We start from the raw sequence: 19,864 nt of genomic DNA, 5'->3' as shown, positions 1-19,864 counted from the left end.
AAATCAAAGCTGGCTTTGGAGTTGAACAATGGCTCTCTCCTTCTCTAAATACAAGCATGGTTTTAAAAGAAAAATTCAGAGTTTCTATCTCCTGTCAGGAGCCATCTGGTATGAGACAAAAAGAAGAAAAAATTTAGAAAGCATTATACTTTCTTTCATACCTATTTTTATCTCTATCGTACTTTTTATTTAATATATGTCTGTATAAATAATGTTTAATTTTTCTACAATGAACAATGAATTTTCCTGCAATAATCTTTGAAGTTTCCACGAAGAAATTGGGGCCCCACAACAATGACTCCACCTGGTTAATATGACATCATGATGCTGATAACAGTATTGTTTTGGGTACCAGCTGCTCAAGATAGTTCCAAATTGGTTTGCTGAAATGGTGCACTTTTTATAACATTCTGGCTGGAATTCCAAATGGGAACCTCAAAAAAACCCTAAAGAATACTCAGAGACTATTTGCAATTACACTAGACAGTAATCTTGAAACTTAAATATCATTTTACTTTCATGGGATTCCATAGAAAGAACATCTTCCCCATGACAACTGGAAGTGATTCTAGAATATGACATCCCCTCACCCAACAAAGTTTGTACTCAAGGTTAAGGACATCAATTAGAGGTTAATTATAATTAGTATAGGACTGGGGGTTAGTGTGTAAATTATATAGGCTCAGGGTCTCTTTGAAACAAAAAAGAAATTGGATGGGATGATATATTAGTGTGAGCTTGCTCACACTAATAATAAGAGTGAATAATAGAGTGAATACTTGTGAGCTATTATTTATAGGCAATTTATATTGGTATAGATTAAATTATATTGAATATGTTACTATTTTCATCTACAGTATTTGTATACCTAGGCAAAGTTATTTTGTCATATTGTATGCATGCATGCTTCTACCTCTGCTTAGAACATTTTGTATATTAACACAAGTTTAGGATATATTTATCATATTGCAATATACATTTATCCCTCTGATCAAGATACTTATACATTGTTTCCATTTTGAGGTCATTGCCTTATTTGTTGAACAGTTGCTTATAGATTATTTAATATTCTAATATGAAGTTTAGTCTTTAAGTTATATAGGTATTAAGAATTATAGTTCAATAGTCATCTATGTTTGTTATACTCATAGTTAGACTAATCAGGTTCTTTAGATACCTAAAGTTTGTATTCTGCATAGATAGGTAATCTTCAACCACTTCAAAGAACTGTAGAATATGGCATTTAAATAATTTAGGCTTCTATTGACGTGAGACATGATTGCTCCTGGCAGCACTGATCTATTCCCAAGAGAATGTAGAGCACTGAAGATATTCCACTTGGAGCTTGTTTTCTTCTTGGCAAATTTGGCCTTTGGGCAAGGAACTGCCCATGCATTGACCACTGACAAAATGCACGATGTCTGGACAGGACAATAAGGATACAAGAAAAAAGACTCTCAAATCTTGCCAAGAGAGTATCAGATGGTTTTGAAAAATTCCCTGCCTCTGAAAATGGTCTGGCAGGTACTCTGGGCATTAGCCAAAGTTGAGTGCTCCAATGTTGAAAATAAGACTTTGGGTGATTGCCCAGGTAGTCAGTTTTCTCTGTCATTTGTTGCACATTTTTGAAGTTGCTGGATTGCACTTCCTGTTTACTCAAATAATATTATTTCCCTTATTGGGTCTTCGATGGGGTTGAAAACAACATAGTTGTAGTTACTTTCCTCTCATCACTTGGGCAAGTTATTTGTAATACAAGACTAATCTCTTTAGGATATGATAATTACTGAAACATTTATCACGTTTCTTGCTTGATATTATTTATGTTCATTGTAACTTTAATTTTATATTTGATATTTGTTCTTATTGTATATAATTTTGTATTAGGCTTAGAACTCTCTTATTTAAATAAAAGGGGGAGGTGCTATAGAAAATCCTTCAACCAGTAGCCTTTAAGTTAGCAGCCCACTTGTGTTCGGCCTCTTATACTATATATTTTGACATAAATTGCATGCTCTGTCTCTCTTCTAGCTGCTGGATTCAGTGGCTGTTTCCCATTAAAGCAGAGAACTGTGATCTGTGGTTCTAAATAAATAAATATTTATAAATAAATAAATATACCCTAAATAAATAACCCTTTATTATACTCATTCTGAGCTAGTGGGTGATTTCTTTTTAGTGTCCATCTTCAGCTTGTAGTAATTTTGGGGGAAAGATTAACAACTATCCCAAAAGTGAGAGAATTTAAGTTATACTGAGATCTAATTGGATCCTTCTTTGCATTGTATGAGACACACCAATAATTGGAGCTCCTACATTCTATGCAGATGCCAAAAAAACTTTAAGTTATGTGGAACAAAACCCTTATAATTCTGTTCAAAAGACAGAGTTATGTGCTATTCTTGTGGTACTAAGTGATTTTTAAGGATGTCTCAACATAGTTATCGATTCACAATATATAGAAAGAGTTGTTTTGCATATTTAAACTACTGAATTTATACCAGATAATACAGAACTGTCTTGATTATTTATTCAGGTACAAGATATAATCAAGAATAGGTATCATTCCACATACATAACACACATTCAATCCCATACAGATCTGCCAGGTCCTCTAGCACAAGGTGATGCAGAAATTGATCAATTATTGATTGGAAAAGAGCTGATGGTTTCACAATTTTATTTTTAAAAATGTCAATAGCAAAGGTTTTAAAAGGACTTTTCCATCACATGGCAACAAGCCAATGAGACTTTAAGGAGATGTCATACTTGTTCTTTACATAAGCAAATACCACTACCTACAGGAAATAAGCCAAAGGGTGTTCAAATAAATAAAATCTGGAAGATGGATATATTCCATTCTATAGAATTTAGAAAATTAAAATGTGTACACCACACCATTGGTACCTAGTCATGTTTTTAAAGGTAAACTGCTTGAATTTGGAAAAGGCTGATTTGGTAATCACAAATCTACTAGAAGTTATGGCCATCATGGATATACCTGGACAAATAAAAATGTGCAATGTTCCAGCATATGTCTCTAATAAAATGGAACCATTTTTTGCTCATTATAATATAAAACATATTCACAGGTATACCAAACAATCCTACAAGTCAGGAAGTTACAGAAAGATCAAATCAAACTATAAATGATATGTTAAATAAGCAAAAATAATAAATATCCCTAGAAATAGATTTCATAATGCTTTATTAACCTCAAATTTTCTTAGTGCTAATGATAAAGGAACAAAAGATGCAGAGAGGCATTGGACAATATTTAAAAAAAAACTTCTGAATTAAGTCAGCCAGTGTACTTCTAGGGTGTGTTGACCTCAGAATGGAGACCAGAAGATGTGTTACATTCAAGAAGGGGTTTTGTCATGTTTCCATGGGAAAAGCTGTGGGTAGCATCAAAATTAATCAAGATTAGATTTGGAAAGGAGAAGCCCCTTGATAAAGAGAAATGACAGCTCATTCACAGAGGTGACAATCCTACAAGCTACCAGGAAACCTCAAATGGGTTCTGTTCTTGTCTTTGCAGGAAAATAGAAAATACCCATCTTTGAGAAGTCAAGAGACCTTGGACACATCTTAAAGAAGAAAAGATAGCTATCCACAAAGATTCAGCAAACAAAGAAATATCTGACATATGATACCAATATTCTCTACAAGGTAAAATCTCACTACTTAAACATGTATATCTCCTTACTTCACAATATTATGGTAGTTCTAGCTAACTTAAAAATCAAAGCTGTCTTTGAACTGTGGTTCTTCTTCTCTAATACAAGCCTGTCATTAAAAGAAAAATTCAGTTTCTGTCTCATATCAAGAGAGTCACTTGGTATGAGACATAAGGAAATTAAATATCTACAGACTAAGGGTATCAAAACTCAACTGTCAAAAAATTCTACTTCTCCCCATACCTATTTTTATCTCAGTGGCACCTTTCTTTGAAAATATGTCTATCGAAATACAAACTTTCCATTTTGATTTAAATAATGTTCAAGTTTTCCACAGTGTACAATAAATTTTCCTATAGTAATCTCTGAAGCCCCCAGGAAGAAGATGCAGCCCCAGAACAATGTCTCCACCTGGATCATATGATGCCATTTGGCTGATAGCACCAAAGCAAAATCGGCTTTGGACTACAAACTGCTCGGGACAATTTCAAAGTGGCTGAGAGTTTCCAGCCTAGTAGACTCCTCTAGCCAGGACTTGAGACAAGCTGTTCCGTTTCCTATTCTGCAGAGACGGGACAACAAATGATGAGGTCACCTCTCTTAGGACTTGACAATTAACCAAAATTTTTTATCAGAATCCCCTAAATATACCACCACTCCTAGACAGCGAGAAGTAAATTTAAGAATATGATACCCACCCTCCCAAAAGGTGGGGTGGGTGGTTTTTACTCTTTCAATGGAATGTGGATATTTATCATTGTTTAGAGGGGTTGGTTGGAAGTTATTATTGGCAATGGTCGGGAAAAATCAAAACAAAAATATTAGATTCAAACGTATGCCGATACAAATTTGAGATTATTTTTTAAAGCATACTATAAATATGTTTCTAATCCTGTTCAAGGTATTGTACCTGTATAGCTCATTCAAAAATGCAATGCAAATTTTTATTCTTTAAATGCTATTATTACAAAGTGTTTAGGATAATAACGAAATGTATGTTAGTTATTCGTCACCTATTATCATCAAACTTGTAGTCACAATAGGCATGCCTTCTTTTCTCTTCTTTTTTTACTACTTTTAATTCAATTATTTTAAATTAAACTATACATTTTTCTCCATTTCCCTCCCTTTCTCTCCTCTTCCCTTCTACTCTCTACTGTCACCTCCAAGCTCCCAATTAACCAGCAGTTCTTGTCTCTTTCTCCTTCCTATATAGATCACTATATGTCTCTCTTAGGGTGCTATTTGTTGTCTAGGTTCTTTGGGATTGTGGACTGTAGGCTTTTCTTTGCTTTATGTCTAAAAGTCACTTATAAGTGAGTAGATATTATATGTTTCTTTCTGGGTCCGGGTTACCTCACTAAATTTGTTTTTTTTTTCAATATCTATCGATTTGCCTGCAAATTTTGTCATTTTTTACCACTGAGTTGTAACCCATTATGTATTTGTAGCACATTTTCTTTATCCATTCTTCACTTGAGGGGAATCTAGGTTGTTTCCAGGTTCTGCTTATTACCAGTAATGCTGTTATGAAGATAGTTGAACACATATCCTTTTATGATTGATCATCCTTTGGGTATGTTTTCAAGATTAAACAAAGATATACTTTAGATAGAAATGTCATCTTCAAACACTGCAGAACAGTTCAGAATAATGGCATTTAAGATGTTTTAGTAATATAGGGCAATTTTTTATTACATTGAAGCATGTCTGATCATGGAACCACCAAACTAAGATAAGGTAATGGAGAAACTCCACATAGGGTTGACTTTCTTTGTTGCAAAAGTTAAGCCACTGGGCAAGAAAAAGACTTTCCCTTGACTGCTGACAGTTGCTGACCTAATTGGACAAGTAAGACACAGAAGAAAGTAACTGCCAAACATTTTCCAAAACAAGGAAAAAGAATATCTTGCTTCACAGAAGGCCTGTTGGCTGGAGATAGATGCCCCAACATTACAGAGGAACTTTGGGTGACTTTCCAGGCAGCCAGCTGTTTCTGTCATTTCTTCCATGTTCTGGAATTTGCTTGCTCACACTTCCTGCTTACTTAGTTAACATTATTTCTATCTTAGGTCTCTAAGGGAGTTGAAGACTAAATAGTTTTAGCTATAGTTTTCCTTGTTTACCTGAATCAGAAAGCAAGTTATGATAAAAAGTAAATTAGGTATAGAACGGTGAACTCACCAAGATAGGATAGATACAGAGTATTTTCTCTGAATTTGTCAAATGCAAATGGACTAAACATTGACAATGTATTTATTGTCTGTATATATTGTATATAGTCATTATACTTAATGTATATAGTTTTCTTATATTAGTTATAGCTTTTTTTTCATTTTAGACAAAAGGGGAAATGTAGTGATATTTCATTTGTATTTAATAAATAAGGCTTCCTTGCATATCAGAGAATAAAACAGCCGCACTAGTCAGTCTTACAGACCAGGGAGTGGTGACACACACATTTAATTCCAGTAGCCACACTAGTTTGCCAAATAAACCAGGTAGTAGTGGTGTACACCTTTAATCCCAGTCTTAGAGAGGAAGATAAGATGAGAGGAGACAGCTCTCAGACACAGTCTTATTCTGAGATTCCCGGAGGCAAGATCATCATTTCAGACTGAGGTAGAGGTAAGAGTCAGTGACTGGCTGTTTTGCTTTTCTGACCTTCAGGATGAACTCCAATATCTGTCTCTGAATTTTTATTAATTGTGCTACAAGATACATTACCAGTCACCCCCAGCCTATCTGCTTATGATACAGTTACACCACCTCACATCTGTGCCAACTGTAAGAAAGATTACTTTATACAAATGGGTTTGGGGGAGGTAACATTTTCTTTATTTTCTTTCTCACTATTTATTTTTAAACAAAAAAAAGGTTTATTTTGTCATATGGTTTCACATGGTTAAGAGTTCATCATGAGAGGGAGGCATGCCGGTAAGAGGCAGGCATGGTTCAGGAGCAAAAAGCCAAGAGTTTACCTCTGGAATCACAAGCATGAAGCAGAGAGAACAGGAAGTAAGGATAAGCCCTTAAACAATCAAAGCCTGCTTCCAGTGACATACTTCTTTCATAAAGGTCACACCTCTTAATCCTTACTGTACAACATCATCAACCAGGAACTAAGTGTTTAAATTACCAAGACTTCATTTAAACTATCCCAGTTCTGATCCAGTATAGATCATCTGTTGTGTGCCTCATATCTTAATCCCTGTGTAGCGACCTTCCAATCTCTGCTTCAGGGAATATTTTAGATATTGTAGAAAATTTTTGAGTATTCCCCTTTGAATAAATTCAAATCACAATTTTTAACTATAGATGTCTCTTCCTCTTCCTCTTCCTCCTCCTCTTCCTCTTACTTCTCCTCTTCCTTTCCCCTTTGCCTCCTCCTCTTCTTTTTTCTTCTTCTTCCCTATTGTTTGGCTGTGGGTCTGCATCTGTTGCTGGATGAATCCTGTCTGATGACAACTGGGCCAGGCAAAAATCTATGAGCATAGCAGAACATCATTAGGCATCATTACATTGACAATTCTTCCTTTTGCTATGTGTGGTTCTATCCTAGGTTTCTGGGCCATCCAGTCTCTAGGTCCTGGTACTCCAGACAGTGTCAGGGGTGGGCTTACTCTTCTGGTGTGGATTTTAGGCTAAACTGGTCATTGTTTGACCACTTCCTCAATTTTTATGTCATACTTATCCCCAACACATTTGATAAGCAGGACATTTTGTAAGTCAAAGGTTATGTGGCTGGTTGGACATTTTGTTAATTTCAGCAAAAGCACTGTTGATTTGTAGATGAGACTCTACAGCCACTGTCAAGTAAGTATGGAGGCTACCAGGAATATTTTGGAAGCAGGGAGGATACCTTGGGGAAGTGAAAATGTTTTTCTACTTCTTTTAAATGGGATATTTTTATTTTACTTTTGTTTTGTTCACAAGGACTGGGATCGGCTAATGTACACAGACGTGTAGGGCCTGGGGAGAACAGCTCACACATGGGAAATCCAGAGCTCAGCTGTTCCTACTGCACTGTTTTCCTGGAATTAGGAAAGTTCACTTTCCCATTTGATGGTGGCACTTTCTAACAAATTCAGGGTCAGAACTGTCCTCTACTGATGACATGAAAATTATTTTTCTAGAGGGAGATGAGCTGATGACATTTCTTCCTTATAACTGCTTCTTAGAGCCTCATTCTACATGGTGTTTATCAAAGGCCTGGCCAGGTGAATATGTTTGTTTTTCTGTTCACTAAAGGTGAGGGTTGTAAGTGGGTGGTAAGTGAATCCGGATTTTCTGTAGTGAACTGATTAGAGAATGCTCTGTTTAGAATTTTATTTCTGAGCCACACTGTGTCATAAGCAAATGAAACATATGCTTGTAGACACAACACATCAGTGTAAAGATTTATACAGGAACATAGATTTCACTTACTATGACCTCTGACTATATAATATGTGTGACAGAAGAAAGTGAGATATTGGAAAGAGGACAGAGCCTAGCAGAAGTGTGGAGAGAGGGACAGGGGCTAACAGGGTGAGGACAATCAATGGGTATTATATATTGAATCAAAATGTCATGAAATCCTTCAATTTTACAATGAATGTACACTAGTACATATGTAAAAAGTGACCACAAGTGGAATATGTTAGCAAACACATCTGACTATGGATTTTCCTACATGTTCTACAATAATTCTGAGAACATGGTTCCAGATAGTAATGCCCACTGTCTTAGTTTTCCATTCTTGTCACAAAACACCTGAAATAACCTGGAGGGTGAAAATCAGAGAACACACAATTATTTGTTTGCAGGAGTACATTTATAATACTACATTACATTTAAATGACATTTTGTTTTTCTCATTTTACTAGTTTTCTCAAGTTAACTTACCATGCATTTATTTATATGAAACAAGACAGAAAATACAACAAATAACTAATTTACTGTATAGTAGTAATTTTCCGTTGCATTGTTTGCATAACTTAAGAATTCTGAGAAAAGTTTCAGCTTATCCTACTAAAACACACGATGCTCTTAACATTGTATAAATAGTTTTAAAATAGTTACATATATTTGTTTACTCCATTGCAGTGATTTCTAATAAAGCAAATCTTTTCTGCATGTTTAAAAAAATGTCTGGAAATCTCACCTCGCTTATTTATTAAATCCTTGTAAAGTTATCCTTGCAAAAATGTAAACTGGAAAATTTTCAGCTGAATATTGAGTGTTTTAATTAAAATAAATTAAGTTTAATATTTCAAAGGGTTTTTGTTTCTTTGTTTTGAGACAGGGTTTCTCAGTAGCTTTGGAGCCTGTTCTGGAACTCACTTGGTAGACCAGACTGACCTCTGACTTGCGGAGATCACCTGTCTCTACTTCCTGAGTGCTTGGATTAAAGACATGTGCCAATACTGCATGACTATTTCAAGTCTACTAAATTGAACTTTGCAACATTGATACTCATTATATTATATTGATATTCAATATAAATTTAAATAAGCTTTTCATTACTAGTGAGAAAGTGTTTCAATTACTGAATAGTATAAAATTATTTAAAGTCAAATTCCCCCAAGGATTCCTCTAATAGTTAGGAAATACAATTGCCCATTAAAAGATACATTCATAAAAAATACTAAGTAAATTTAAGTTTAACTACTGAATATCTTGAGTCCATTTTTATGTTGCTGGAATATCACTTACTAATGTATACAGGAGGTTTCAAGGAAAGTGAAGCCAGACATGGTGGTACTTGGCTATGATCTCAGCACTTTGAAGGCTAACACACAAGCATTGTGAGTTTGATTAAAGCCAGTCTGAACTACAGGTCGAGACAGCACCACACACACACACACACACACACACACACACACACACACACAAATACAACAAAATTACAAGGGAAATCAGAAAATGTTCAATTATGAAATTTTTTTTAAAAATGGAAGAAACTATGTGAATCTTGTTAAATAGTTAGCCACAGATTACAAACAGCATGAAAACCAAATGATGGAAGCAGGAGTTTATATTTGCAAGTGTTACAGAATTTTCAATCTGTTTTGTGTAATGCACACTAAAAGTCTGCACTGATGCACTAGGGAGGACCCTCATTGACCTGATCAAGTCACACAATAAACAAAGGATACACATTCTCCATTTTCCTTAAAGTTCATTTATTTCATGAATGTATTTGATAGAACTCTTTCATTCAATTGCTGTACATATATTCATGACAGCAGCCACAGCACACAATATGCTATTGATCTATTCTTAGTCCGGGTAGTCATTTCAAATACAAATACACACACAGACAAAGACAGATAGACACACACACACACACACACTTCCAGTTAACATTTTCACGTCTTTCCAAGACTTACACCATGTGACCTGTGATCGAGCTCTGGGTCTGACTGCTTCCCCACAGGCTCCGCAGTGACACTGCTCCTGCTGCTTCATCGCAGGGGAGCTGGCTCGGAAGTGTGAGACTGCAAAGTTCTAGGGAGCGTCTGTGTGCTTCCAGTGACAGGTGAGTTAAAGTCAATTTCATAATATTAATTTATGCATTCTTATTATAGAAGTATATCATGTAATAGCTATGAATTAATACCATATTAGTAAGTAGTCACTATATGTTCCTGCTGGCATTATGTACTTCATAAAGATCCCCTCATGGAACTCGTTTGAGTGGCTAAGGTCTTTCTTTATCTTCTGGAGATTCCCGAAGACTTGTTAACGTTGCTGACAGTGGACAGTCCATCAGCCAACACCATGTATCTTGTCACTTGAAAGTCACACAATCGCTCTATGTTCTCTTTGAGTAGTCACACTGCTTTTGTTCATTACTCACTAATTATGATCAAACTTAAAATTGAAAATGATACTTTTGATCTAATAAGGTTTATGTTCATTGTTATTAAATCACCAAGGAGAATACAGAGATCACCATAAGTCTTAAAACAAGACTGTTCTAAAATCAAGTACTGTGATAATGAAAGGGATTTTTTTTGTAAGAATGTAGAGCTATGTATCCATAAGCATGCCTTGGTTTTTATTGTTGCACATCTACTCAGACAGCTGCCTGAAGACTGCTTGATCCCTGGGTCTGGGTCAATTTAATGGTGATGGCTTCTGCATATTGTGAATGTTTATGGCTATACTTCGTGTTTTAGTACTTAGAAATAAATGTTGCAACTGGAACTGACATAAAGCCCCCAGCACTGCAATTTATTTTTTTATATAAAACAAATATCCTTTCTCATTGCATTTATATGTTAATAGTTCAGTTTGTATCAATGGTAGATATGGTCTTTTCTGGTTAAATCACAACCAGAGTGAGCTCTACAGAAAGATGATGACTTAGGAGATGCTTGATTTTCCATAAGTCATAGATATTTACAAATCAATGTATATGAAATTTGCACATTGGAGAACATATCTTTGGGCTAAGGAAAAAATTTAGATTACTCCCTTTCCCTTGATAGTGTCATCTTTTTATATTATATATAATACATGTGCTGTATTGATATAGAGGTATAATTGATGAAGCTTATTTTGCACATATGATTTCTACATTTTCAATTTTGTAAATGGAATTGGTCTACCATTCTTTAAGTTTGGAGACCAAGGCTTGACTTAACTACTATTATGGGACATTTATTTATTTATTTGTTTGTTTGTTTACTTACTTACTTATTAATTTATTTATATTTATTTAATATTTATATTTCAGATTTATTTATTTTATTTTACACATATGAGGTTTTTTTAACCTGCATGTGTGTCTATGTGCCACTTGCATGTCTGAATGAGAAAAGGCAATGGATCTCCCAACACTAGAGTTACAGATGGTTATGAGCACCAGGTCATTGTTGAAACTCTAACCCAGGTTACTTTGCAGAGTAAACCGTGGTTTGAACTACTGAGCCACCTTCCAGCTTGTATTCTGGAAATTTACAAAACATAACATCACTGTGCAGCTACTGTAGATGTATGCTGGTGGGAGAATCAGATGCTTGGCTCTGGCAATTGAGAATCTACATCTTTACTAGATTGAGCTTTTTAAGAGCAAAAATAATGTAAATACAAAATGTATAAATTATGATGTCATATTTATGGGGATGTTATAGTCTGGGCTCATACACTAACTTTGCTATTATTTCTAAGCACAGATGCATGCATCCATCTATATGTGTGGAATATAAAAGTGAACTTTACAATTTAATTGGGCACGCCTTTTCTCACAAGAGTACAAATGTAGTATTTTTCTATTTCTTTATCACAAAACTGTTTGAAAATACTGAATTATAGTAATTTGACAAAATTTGGTACCCAGGCCAAAAACTAATATAAGCATCAAAGATAAGCCTGTTGATTGAAATTTCAAAAACAGTCTGTGCATTGATGATGTATAACACTGGGGCTCTTGATTTTCACTGCACGGGAAAGAATCTCTTTTAAAAGAAATTCCAAAACAGGATAACTATCTGGTCATCTTTGGCAAGTTTGTTTGTCACAATGTGTTGAAAATAGTGTTTGTCTTAGTGTGGCATGTTCGCTCTTGTTGGAGGCTTCTAGCCTGTAGTAACTTCAGACTCCAGAGCAAACAAGAACTGGGGTGGTGTGCGGAGCATTAAAAAAAGCATAGCAGGTTAAAAGTGATCTCAGGAGGGAAATGGAGAAGGGGAGATCCTTAGGAGGGGGAGAAGAGGAGTAAGTATAGCAGAAGGTGGGCGGGAGGTAGGGGAGTAGCAGAATACAACTGAGCTGATAGGAAAATGTAATGGGAGTTCTTAGGTAAGGTGGAGGGAGATAAATACAGAAGAAGGAGGTAGGTAAAATAAAAGTGTGGATGGCTAAAAAAGTCATAAGGCAAAAAAAGAAAATTCATAAGGAATCCTACTATTACTCATTTTCTCACCTCCCTCGATAAAAGAAAAACCAATGTTTGTCTTGATATCTGGGTCTTAGTTCTTTTAATCTGAAGTGAAGTGTTTCAAAAGGTGATGAAATACAAACTGCATAGGTAGATATTTAAGACCATTTATAACCATAATTAATGACAATTAATTAATAAGGTGTGAAATGTCATAATGGCCTCCAACTCTATCTATTTCTTAATTCTTGATCCAGGAGATGTAAAATTTCACAGAAAAAGGAACGTAAAAACAGGAAAATATGAACAAAGATGGACATTTTAATGATTAAAATAATGGGATTATCATGAATTATCACTGCATTTCAATTAGAATTATGACTGAAAGCATAGAAACTTGCTAAATAGACCATACTAAAATTATGCAGCATGAGACTGACTCACCTCATGCTTTTGGATTTCTTCTGTGAATATTTTCAAGATCAATGTGTTTTACTCATTTGTAAAATTGTGACTAATATTCTGTGTTCATCACTACTGATTTAGGTGTTAACTATTAAACAAGGAAATGTAAATCAATAGGTTTGGATGTCTAAGGCATGACCCCTAGGTGAATAACAGGCCCACAAATTATGCATTCTGTGTAGGATGTGATTGTAAATGCCTTTATCATCTCTAGTATGCTACATACACAGGTAGATACATGGAGAAGTATATAGAAATGTGGGTGATGATATCCAGACTGGAACATCAAAAATTAAAGAGACAGGTTTAAACAAAATAGGTAGGGACAATTGAATGATGATATAGACACACTGACCAGTGAATCACAAGTCTGATGTATACTCTATTATTTTCAGATATGTGAAATATGCTCTTAATATGATGTAAAATAAATACACTTTATACTTATGTCCTCATTAAAGAATGTTCTCAATTTCCAAGCTGGACTTGGAGCCCTGGTCAATATGTTTCTCCTTGTTTTCTACATTTTCATAATCCTATGTCACAGACCTAAGCCCACGGACATGATCTCCTGTCAATTGGCCTTCATTCACATAGTGCTGGTCCTCGCTGGAGTGGATATTTGGCTTTGGGACATATTTGAGTCACTGGACATTGATAATGACTTCAAATGTAAGACAACCTTTTACATACATAGGGTGATGAGAGGCCTCTCTGTCTGTGTCACCTGCCTCCTGAGTGTGTTCCAGGCTGTCACTATCAGTCCCAGTACCTCTTTGTTGGCAAAATTTAAATATAAACTAAAAAAATACATGATTTGTGCTTTCTTATTTATTTGGTCTTTCAACTTATCATTCAGTAGCAGCCAGATCTTCTATGCTGGTGCTTTTACCAACGTTAGTGAGAACAACCAGATGAAGGTTACTAAATTCTGCTCACTCTTCCCTATGAACTACATCATCAGGGTAATGATTTTAACAATGGCAACCTCCAGAGATGTATTTCTTGTAGTAGTTATGCTGACCACAAGTGCATACATGGTGATTTTCTTGTTCAGACATCAGAGACAATGCAAGCATCTTCACTGCCTCAGCCACCCAGGTTCATCCCCTGAGAAAAAGGCCACCCAGACCATCTTGCTGCTGGTGGTTTTCTTTGTGTTCATGTATTTGGTGGACTTCATCATCTCATCTGCTGCAGTCCTGTTATGGATGTATGACCCAGTCAACCTGAGCATTCAGAAATTTGTGATGAATGTCTATCCCACAATTACTCCTTTGGTACAAATCAGTTCTGATAGCAGAGTAATTGATATACTGAAAAGTTTGTGGTCAAAGTGTCACAAGAGTTTTTTAAAAGGGTAATTTTTCTTCTTTTTAATAAAGTGATTAATTTACTTTTATATATTTGTATGAGTATTGCATTAACATATATGTATGTATGAGTTCCTGATGCCCACAGAGATCAGAGGAGGCCCCCCTTCAACTGGACTTACAGATGGTTGTAAGGCATCATTCTGGTGAGGCTGCAATTATTTTTTCCAAAATACAGATTTTTCTTAATCTATTTAATACTTAAAGTAAAAAATCAAGATACTTCATAATTTAAATAAAATTTGTGGTATTACACAAGTACAGTCTTGTGACATTTCTGTTGCTAAGTAGTATAGTCCTGGTATTTCTACAGGAATTCTCTTACTCTCTCCTTTTTACTTTATATCATAAATGATGATGAGGTTACTCAAAGGAAGCTCCTTGCTGATACTGACTTTTTGTGTTATTCTTTTCACAGGATTTTAATCTACTCTCAGTCACCAAGAAATATTTAAATATCCTACTGTAGCTTTAACTCTCTTTCCTAAGTATAGTTTCTCTGCTGCACAAAAATATTGTGAATTGAATTTTCCATTTTTATTTTATTTTATGTTTGAGTCTATTTGTAATAAATGAGAAAGCTACTTTTTCGTAAATTAACTTTACATCCAGCTAATTTTCTGAAAGTGTTTATCAGCTGTAGGAGTTTCCTGGTGGAAGTTTCAGAACAGTGATTTTCAACATGTGGGTCACAATCCCTTTACAGGTTAAATGACCCTTTCACAGATATCACCTAAGACCTTAATATCAGATATTTACATTATGATTCATAACAGTAGCAAAATTACAGCTATGAAGTAGCAACAAAAATAATTTTATGATCGAGAGGGTGACCACACCATGAACTATATATTAAAGGGTCACATTAGAAAGGTTGAGAACTACTGAACTCAACTCATGTCATATAATCTGTTTTAGGATTCTCTAGAGTAATAGAACATATAAAATGAATTTATATCTCTATATAAAGCATATTTACTAGAATGTCTTGCTGTCTACCATAAATGTATCACATTTTCCTTATCCATTCTTTGGTCGAGGGGCATTTAAGTTGTTTCCAGGTTCTGGCTCTGACAAATAATGATGCTATGAACATAGTTGAGAACATGTCCTTGTGGTACAATTGAGCATCCTTTGGATATATACCCCAAAGTGGTATTGCTGGGTCTTGAGGAAGGTTGTCTCCTATTTTCTGAGAAATTGCCATACTGATATCCAAAGGGCCTGTACCAATTTACATTCCCACCAGCAATGCAGAAGTGTTCCCTTTACACCCCACCTCCTCTCCAGCATAAGTTGTCATCAGTGTTTTTGATCTTGGCCATTCGTACAGTTGTAAGATGGAATCTCAGAGTTGTTTTGATTTGCATTTCTCTGATAGGTAAGGATGTTGAGAATTTCCTTAAGTATCTTCAGCCATTTTAGATTCTTCTGTTGAGAGTTCTCTCTTTAGGTCTGTACTCCATTTGGATTATTTGTTCTTTTGATAACCAAATGCTTGAGTTCCTTTTTATATTTAAGAGATCAATACTCTAGAACAAAAAGAAAAAAACTTACCCAGGAGAACTAGATGACAGGAAATAATCAAATGAGTACTGAAATCAACAAAATAGAAACAAGGAAAACAATACAAAGAATCAGTGAGACAAAGAGTTGGTTCTTCAAGAAAATCAACAAAATAGACAAACCTTTATGCAAACTAACCAAAAGGCAGAGAGAATATACAAATTAACAAAATCAGAAATGAAAAGGGGGATATAACAACAGACTCAGAGGAAATACAGAGAATCATTAGGTCATATTTCGGAAACCTGTACTCCACAAAATTGGAAAACTTAAAGGAAATGGACAACATTCTTGATAAATATCACTTACCAAAATTAAATCAAGACCAAACAAGCAAATTTAATATACCTATAACTGCTAAAGAAATATAAACAGTCATCAAAAGTTCCTCAACCAAAGAGAGAGAGAGAGAGAGAGAGAGAGAGAGAGAGAGAGAGAAGAAAAGAAGCGAGGATCCGTGGCCCAGAGCATCCGAGTGGTGAACTCTTCAAGTCTTCAATTTTTTTAAAAAAAAAATGACCTCCAATAAAACTACATTGCAAAAAATGGGAAAGAAACAGAATGGAAAGAGTAAAAAAAAGTTGAAGAGGCAGAGCCTGAAGAATTTGTGGTAGAAAAAGTACTGGACCAGCATGTAGTTCACAAATGCTGATAATACTTGGGAACCAGAAGAAAATTTAGATTGTCCAGAATTAATTGAAGCATTTCTTAATTCTCAAAAAGCTGGTGAAGAAAAAGATGGTACAAAAAGGAAATCTTTATCTGACAGTGAATCTGATGATAGCAAATTGAAGAAGAAGAGAGATGCTGCTGACAAACCAAGGGGATTTGCCAGAGGTCTTGATCCTGGGTAAATAATCGGTGCAGTGGAGAATTAATGCTTCTTATGAAATGGAAGGACTCAGATGAGGCGGACTTGGTGCTGGCAAAGGAGGCGAGCGAATATGAAGTGCCCTCAGATTGTCATCGCCTTTTATGAGGAAAGGCTGACTTGGCATTCTTGTCCAGAAGACAAGGCTCAATAATTGTTTGCATATATATATATATATATATATATATATATATATATATATATAAATCTGGATCTTGAGTTTTGAATTACTAGTGTGGAAAAAAATAGTGTTCTAATGAAAATCAAGTTTGATATGCTGGTTTTGAAAGTATTGACAGTAGTTGGGATATTTTTGGTTTTTGTTCTGCATCAAAAGGCACTGATTCCTTTGAGCAAATAAAAGCTTTCTGTAGTTGCTTCTTTTAACAGTAGAATGTTTGATACCGTGTTGTATTTCCTCAGCTTTGAAGAATAGCTTTTCTTAAATGCTGGGGAGATTTTACAGTCATTACTCAGTCAGAACTTATTTTTAACTGGGACACAGAAGGACCATTCTGGGTTTTTTGTTTGTAAGCTTGTGTGTGCATAAGACCCTTATGTAACTGTTTTTCATTTTGTCTTGTTTTCAATACTCAGAAACTGTAGATGAAAACATGTGTTGAGACTCCTCCCTTGTGAACATTTTCCTGAAACCATAACCTTTCAGATCAAGTAGACAGTTCTATAATTTACTGGATAGTTTTAAAGTAACCACATCAGAATTTATCTATTATCACATAATAGATAACATAATAATAATAATAACATAACATAATAGATACTATTATCACATAATAGTAGTTTGTTTACAAAATTTTGTCCTTACAAACTACCCTTCAGAAAATGGAATTAGACAACGTAGCACTATGACTTAATATTAACAAGACTTATGCTGGGTGTAGTGGCATGTGTCTTTTTTATTCCCAGTACTTTGGAGGCAGATGGGTCTCTGATTTAGACTAGATCAGCTGGTTCTGTTGAGTTTCAGGTCAGCCAGGGCTATACAGAGAATCCCTGTCTCTAAAAACTAAGCAAAAAGACAACTGGGCATGTAAGATTCCTCTAGTAAATCATTCCTTTGTAGAAAGTTGAAATCTACTAAAAGGTTATGATGTGTGGAATATCTGTTTGCTGTGGAAATAGAGTCATGGTTAGACATGATGGCAATTTCAGACCTGCTGACATAAATGAACAAAATTTGGTAATATAAACTAATGACTTGCATGCTTTTTCTTTACCCTGTCTCATTCCTTACTGGTAGGATCCATCTTTTCAGTATTTGGGTTCTGGTTCAATGAGCCAGAAAAGTAACTTTGTAGTATCAAAATATCATCCAACTGCATATTTACTTTATTGTAAATAACGATGAACTGTGGTCAATAAATAGTTTTATATTCCTTTAAAAAAAGAAAAGAAGCCAAGGACCACATGGTTTCAGCTCATAATTCTACAAGATTTTCAAAAAAGAACTAATAGAAATACTCCTCAAATTGTTCCACACAATAGAAGAAGAAGGGACATTGCCAAACTCTTTTTATGAGGCCACGATTACCCTAATACCCAAACCACAAAAAGACATTACTAAGAAAGAGAATTACAGACAAATCTCACTCATGAACATTGATGCAAAAATGCTCAATAAAATACTGGCAAATCGAATCCAAGAACACATCAGAAAAATCATCCACCATGACCAAGTGGGCCTCATGCCAGAGATGCAGGGATGGTTCAACATATAAAAATTTGTCAATGTAATCCACCATATAAACCAACTGAAAAATCAAAACCACATGATCATCTCATTAGATGCTGAAAAAGCCTTTGACAAAATACAACATCCCATCATGGTAAAGGTCTTGGAGAGAGCAGGGATACAAAGAACATACCTAAACATAATTAAGGCAATATACAGCAAGCCAAGAGCCAACATCAAACTAAATGGAGAGAAACTCACAGCAATCCCACTGAAATCAGAAACAAGACAAGCTTGTTCTTTCTACATCTATTCTTTCTATATCTATTCAATATACTTCTTGAGGTAATAGCTAGAGCAATACAACAACAAAAGGAGATCAAGAGATACAAGTCAGAAAAGAAGTCAAACTCTCACTATTTTCTGATAATATAATAGTTTACATAAGCGACCCCAACAATTCTACCAAGAAACTTCTATGTAGTGATGAGGTGAGCAGGCATGCTTTTCATCCCACCCAGCTCCTGCATGGTTAGCTTTACACCCAAAATAACAACACACAAATTGTATTCATTTAAACACTGCCTGGCCCATTAGCTCTAGACTCTTACTGGCTAATTCTCGCATCTTGGTTAACCCATTTCTTTTAATGTGTGTAGCACCATGAGGTGGTGGCTTACCGGGAAGATTCTAACCCACATCCATTTTGGGCCAGAGCTTCATGGCAGTTGCCTGACTCAGCTTTCTTTCTCCCAAAATTCTGTTCTGTCTACTCCACCCACCTATGTTCTGACCTATCAGGCCAAGAAGTTTTTTTATTAATTAACCAATGAAAGCAACACATAGAAAGAAGACCCACCTACCTCACTTCTACAACTCGTATACACTTTCAGTAATACAGCAGGATACAGGATTAACTAAAAAAATCAGTAGCCCTCCTTTACACAGATAATAAATGGGCTGAGAAAGAAATCAGAGAGACATCACCCTTCACAATAGCTACAAATAACATAAAATATCTTGGAGTAACTCTAACCAAACAAGTACAAGACCTGTATGACAAGAATCTTAAATCTTTGAAGAAAGAAACTGAAGAGGAAATGAGAAAATGGAAAGATATCCCATGCTCTTGGGTAGGCAGAAATAACATAGTAAAAATGACAGTCTTACCAAAAGCAATCTACAGACTCAATGCAATGCCCATCAAAATCCCAAGAAAATTCTCCACAGACCTTGAAAGAACAGTATTCAACTTCATATGAAAAGGCAAAAAAATCCAGGAAAGACAATAAAAGTCCTGTACAATAAAGGAACTTCTGTAGGCATCACAATCCCTGACTTCAAACT

The 19,864-nt window shown here is 35.2% G+C and overlaps 1 protein-coding gene and 1 pseudogene across 1 annotated transcript; both read left to right on the top strand.

Annotated features, from left to right (window-relative positions):
* The first annotated feature begins 13,442 nt into the window (after nt 1-13,442).
* LOC119807030 (vomeronasal type-1 receptor 90-like) lies at nt 13,443-14,378 on the top strand. The gene has a single exon (XM_038319172.1). It carries the CDS (start codon nt 13,461-13,463, stop codon nt 14,376-14,378), a length of 918 nt encoding a protein of 305 aa, XP_038175100.1. The 5' UTR covers nt 13,443-13,460.
* A 2,090-nt stretch (nt 14,379-16,468) lies between these two features.
* LOC119808417 lies at nt 16,469-16,978 on the top strand (annotated as a pseudogene).
* Nucleotides 16,979-19,864: the final 2,886 nt, after the last annotated feature.

Source organism: Arvicola amphibius, chromosome 2 (assembly GCF_903992535.2).
Source record: "Arvicola amphibius chromosome 2, mArvAmp1.2, whole genome shotgun sequence".
In the NCBI taxonomy this organism is placed as follows: Eukaryota; Metazoa; Chordata; class Mammalia; order Rodentia; family Cricetidae; genus Arvicola; species Arvicola amphibius.
Note: the sequence above shows the minus strand (reverse complement) of the source record. Positions and strands in the feature narration are given on the sequence as shown.

Coding starts and splice junctions, on each gene's coding strand:
- LOC119807030 (XM_038319172.1), top strand. CDS start 13,461: ATGTCCTCATTAAAGAATGTTCTCAATTTCCAAGCTGGACTTGGAGCC.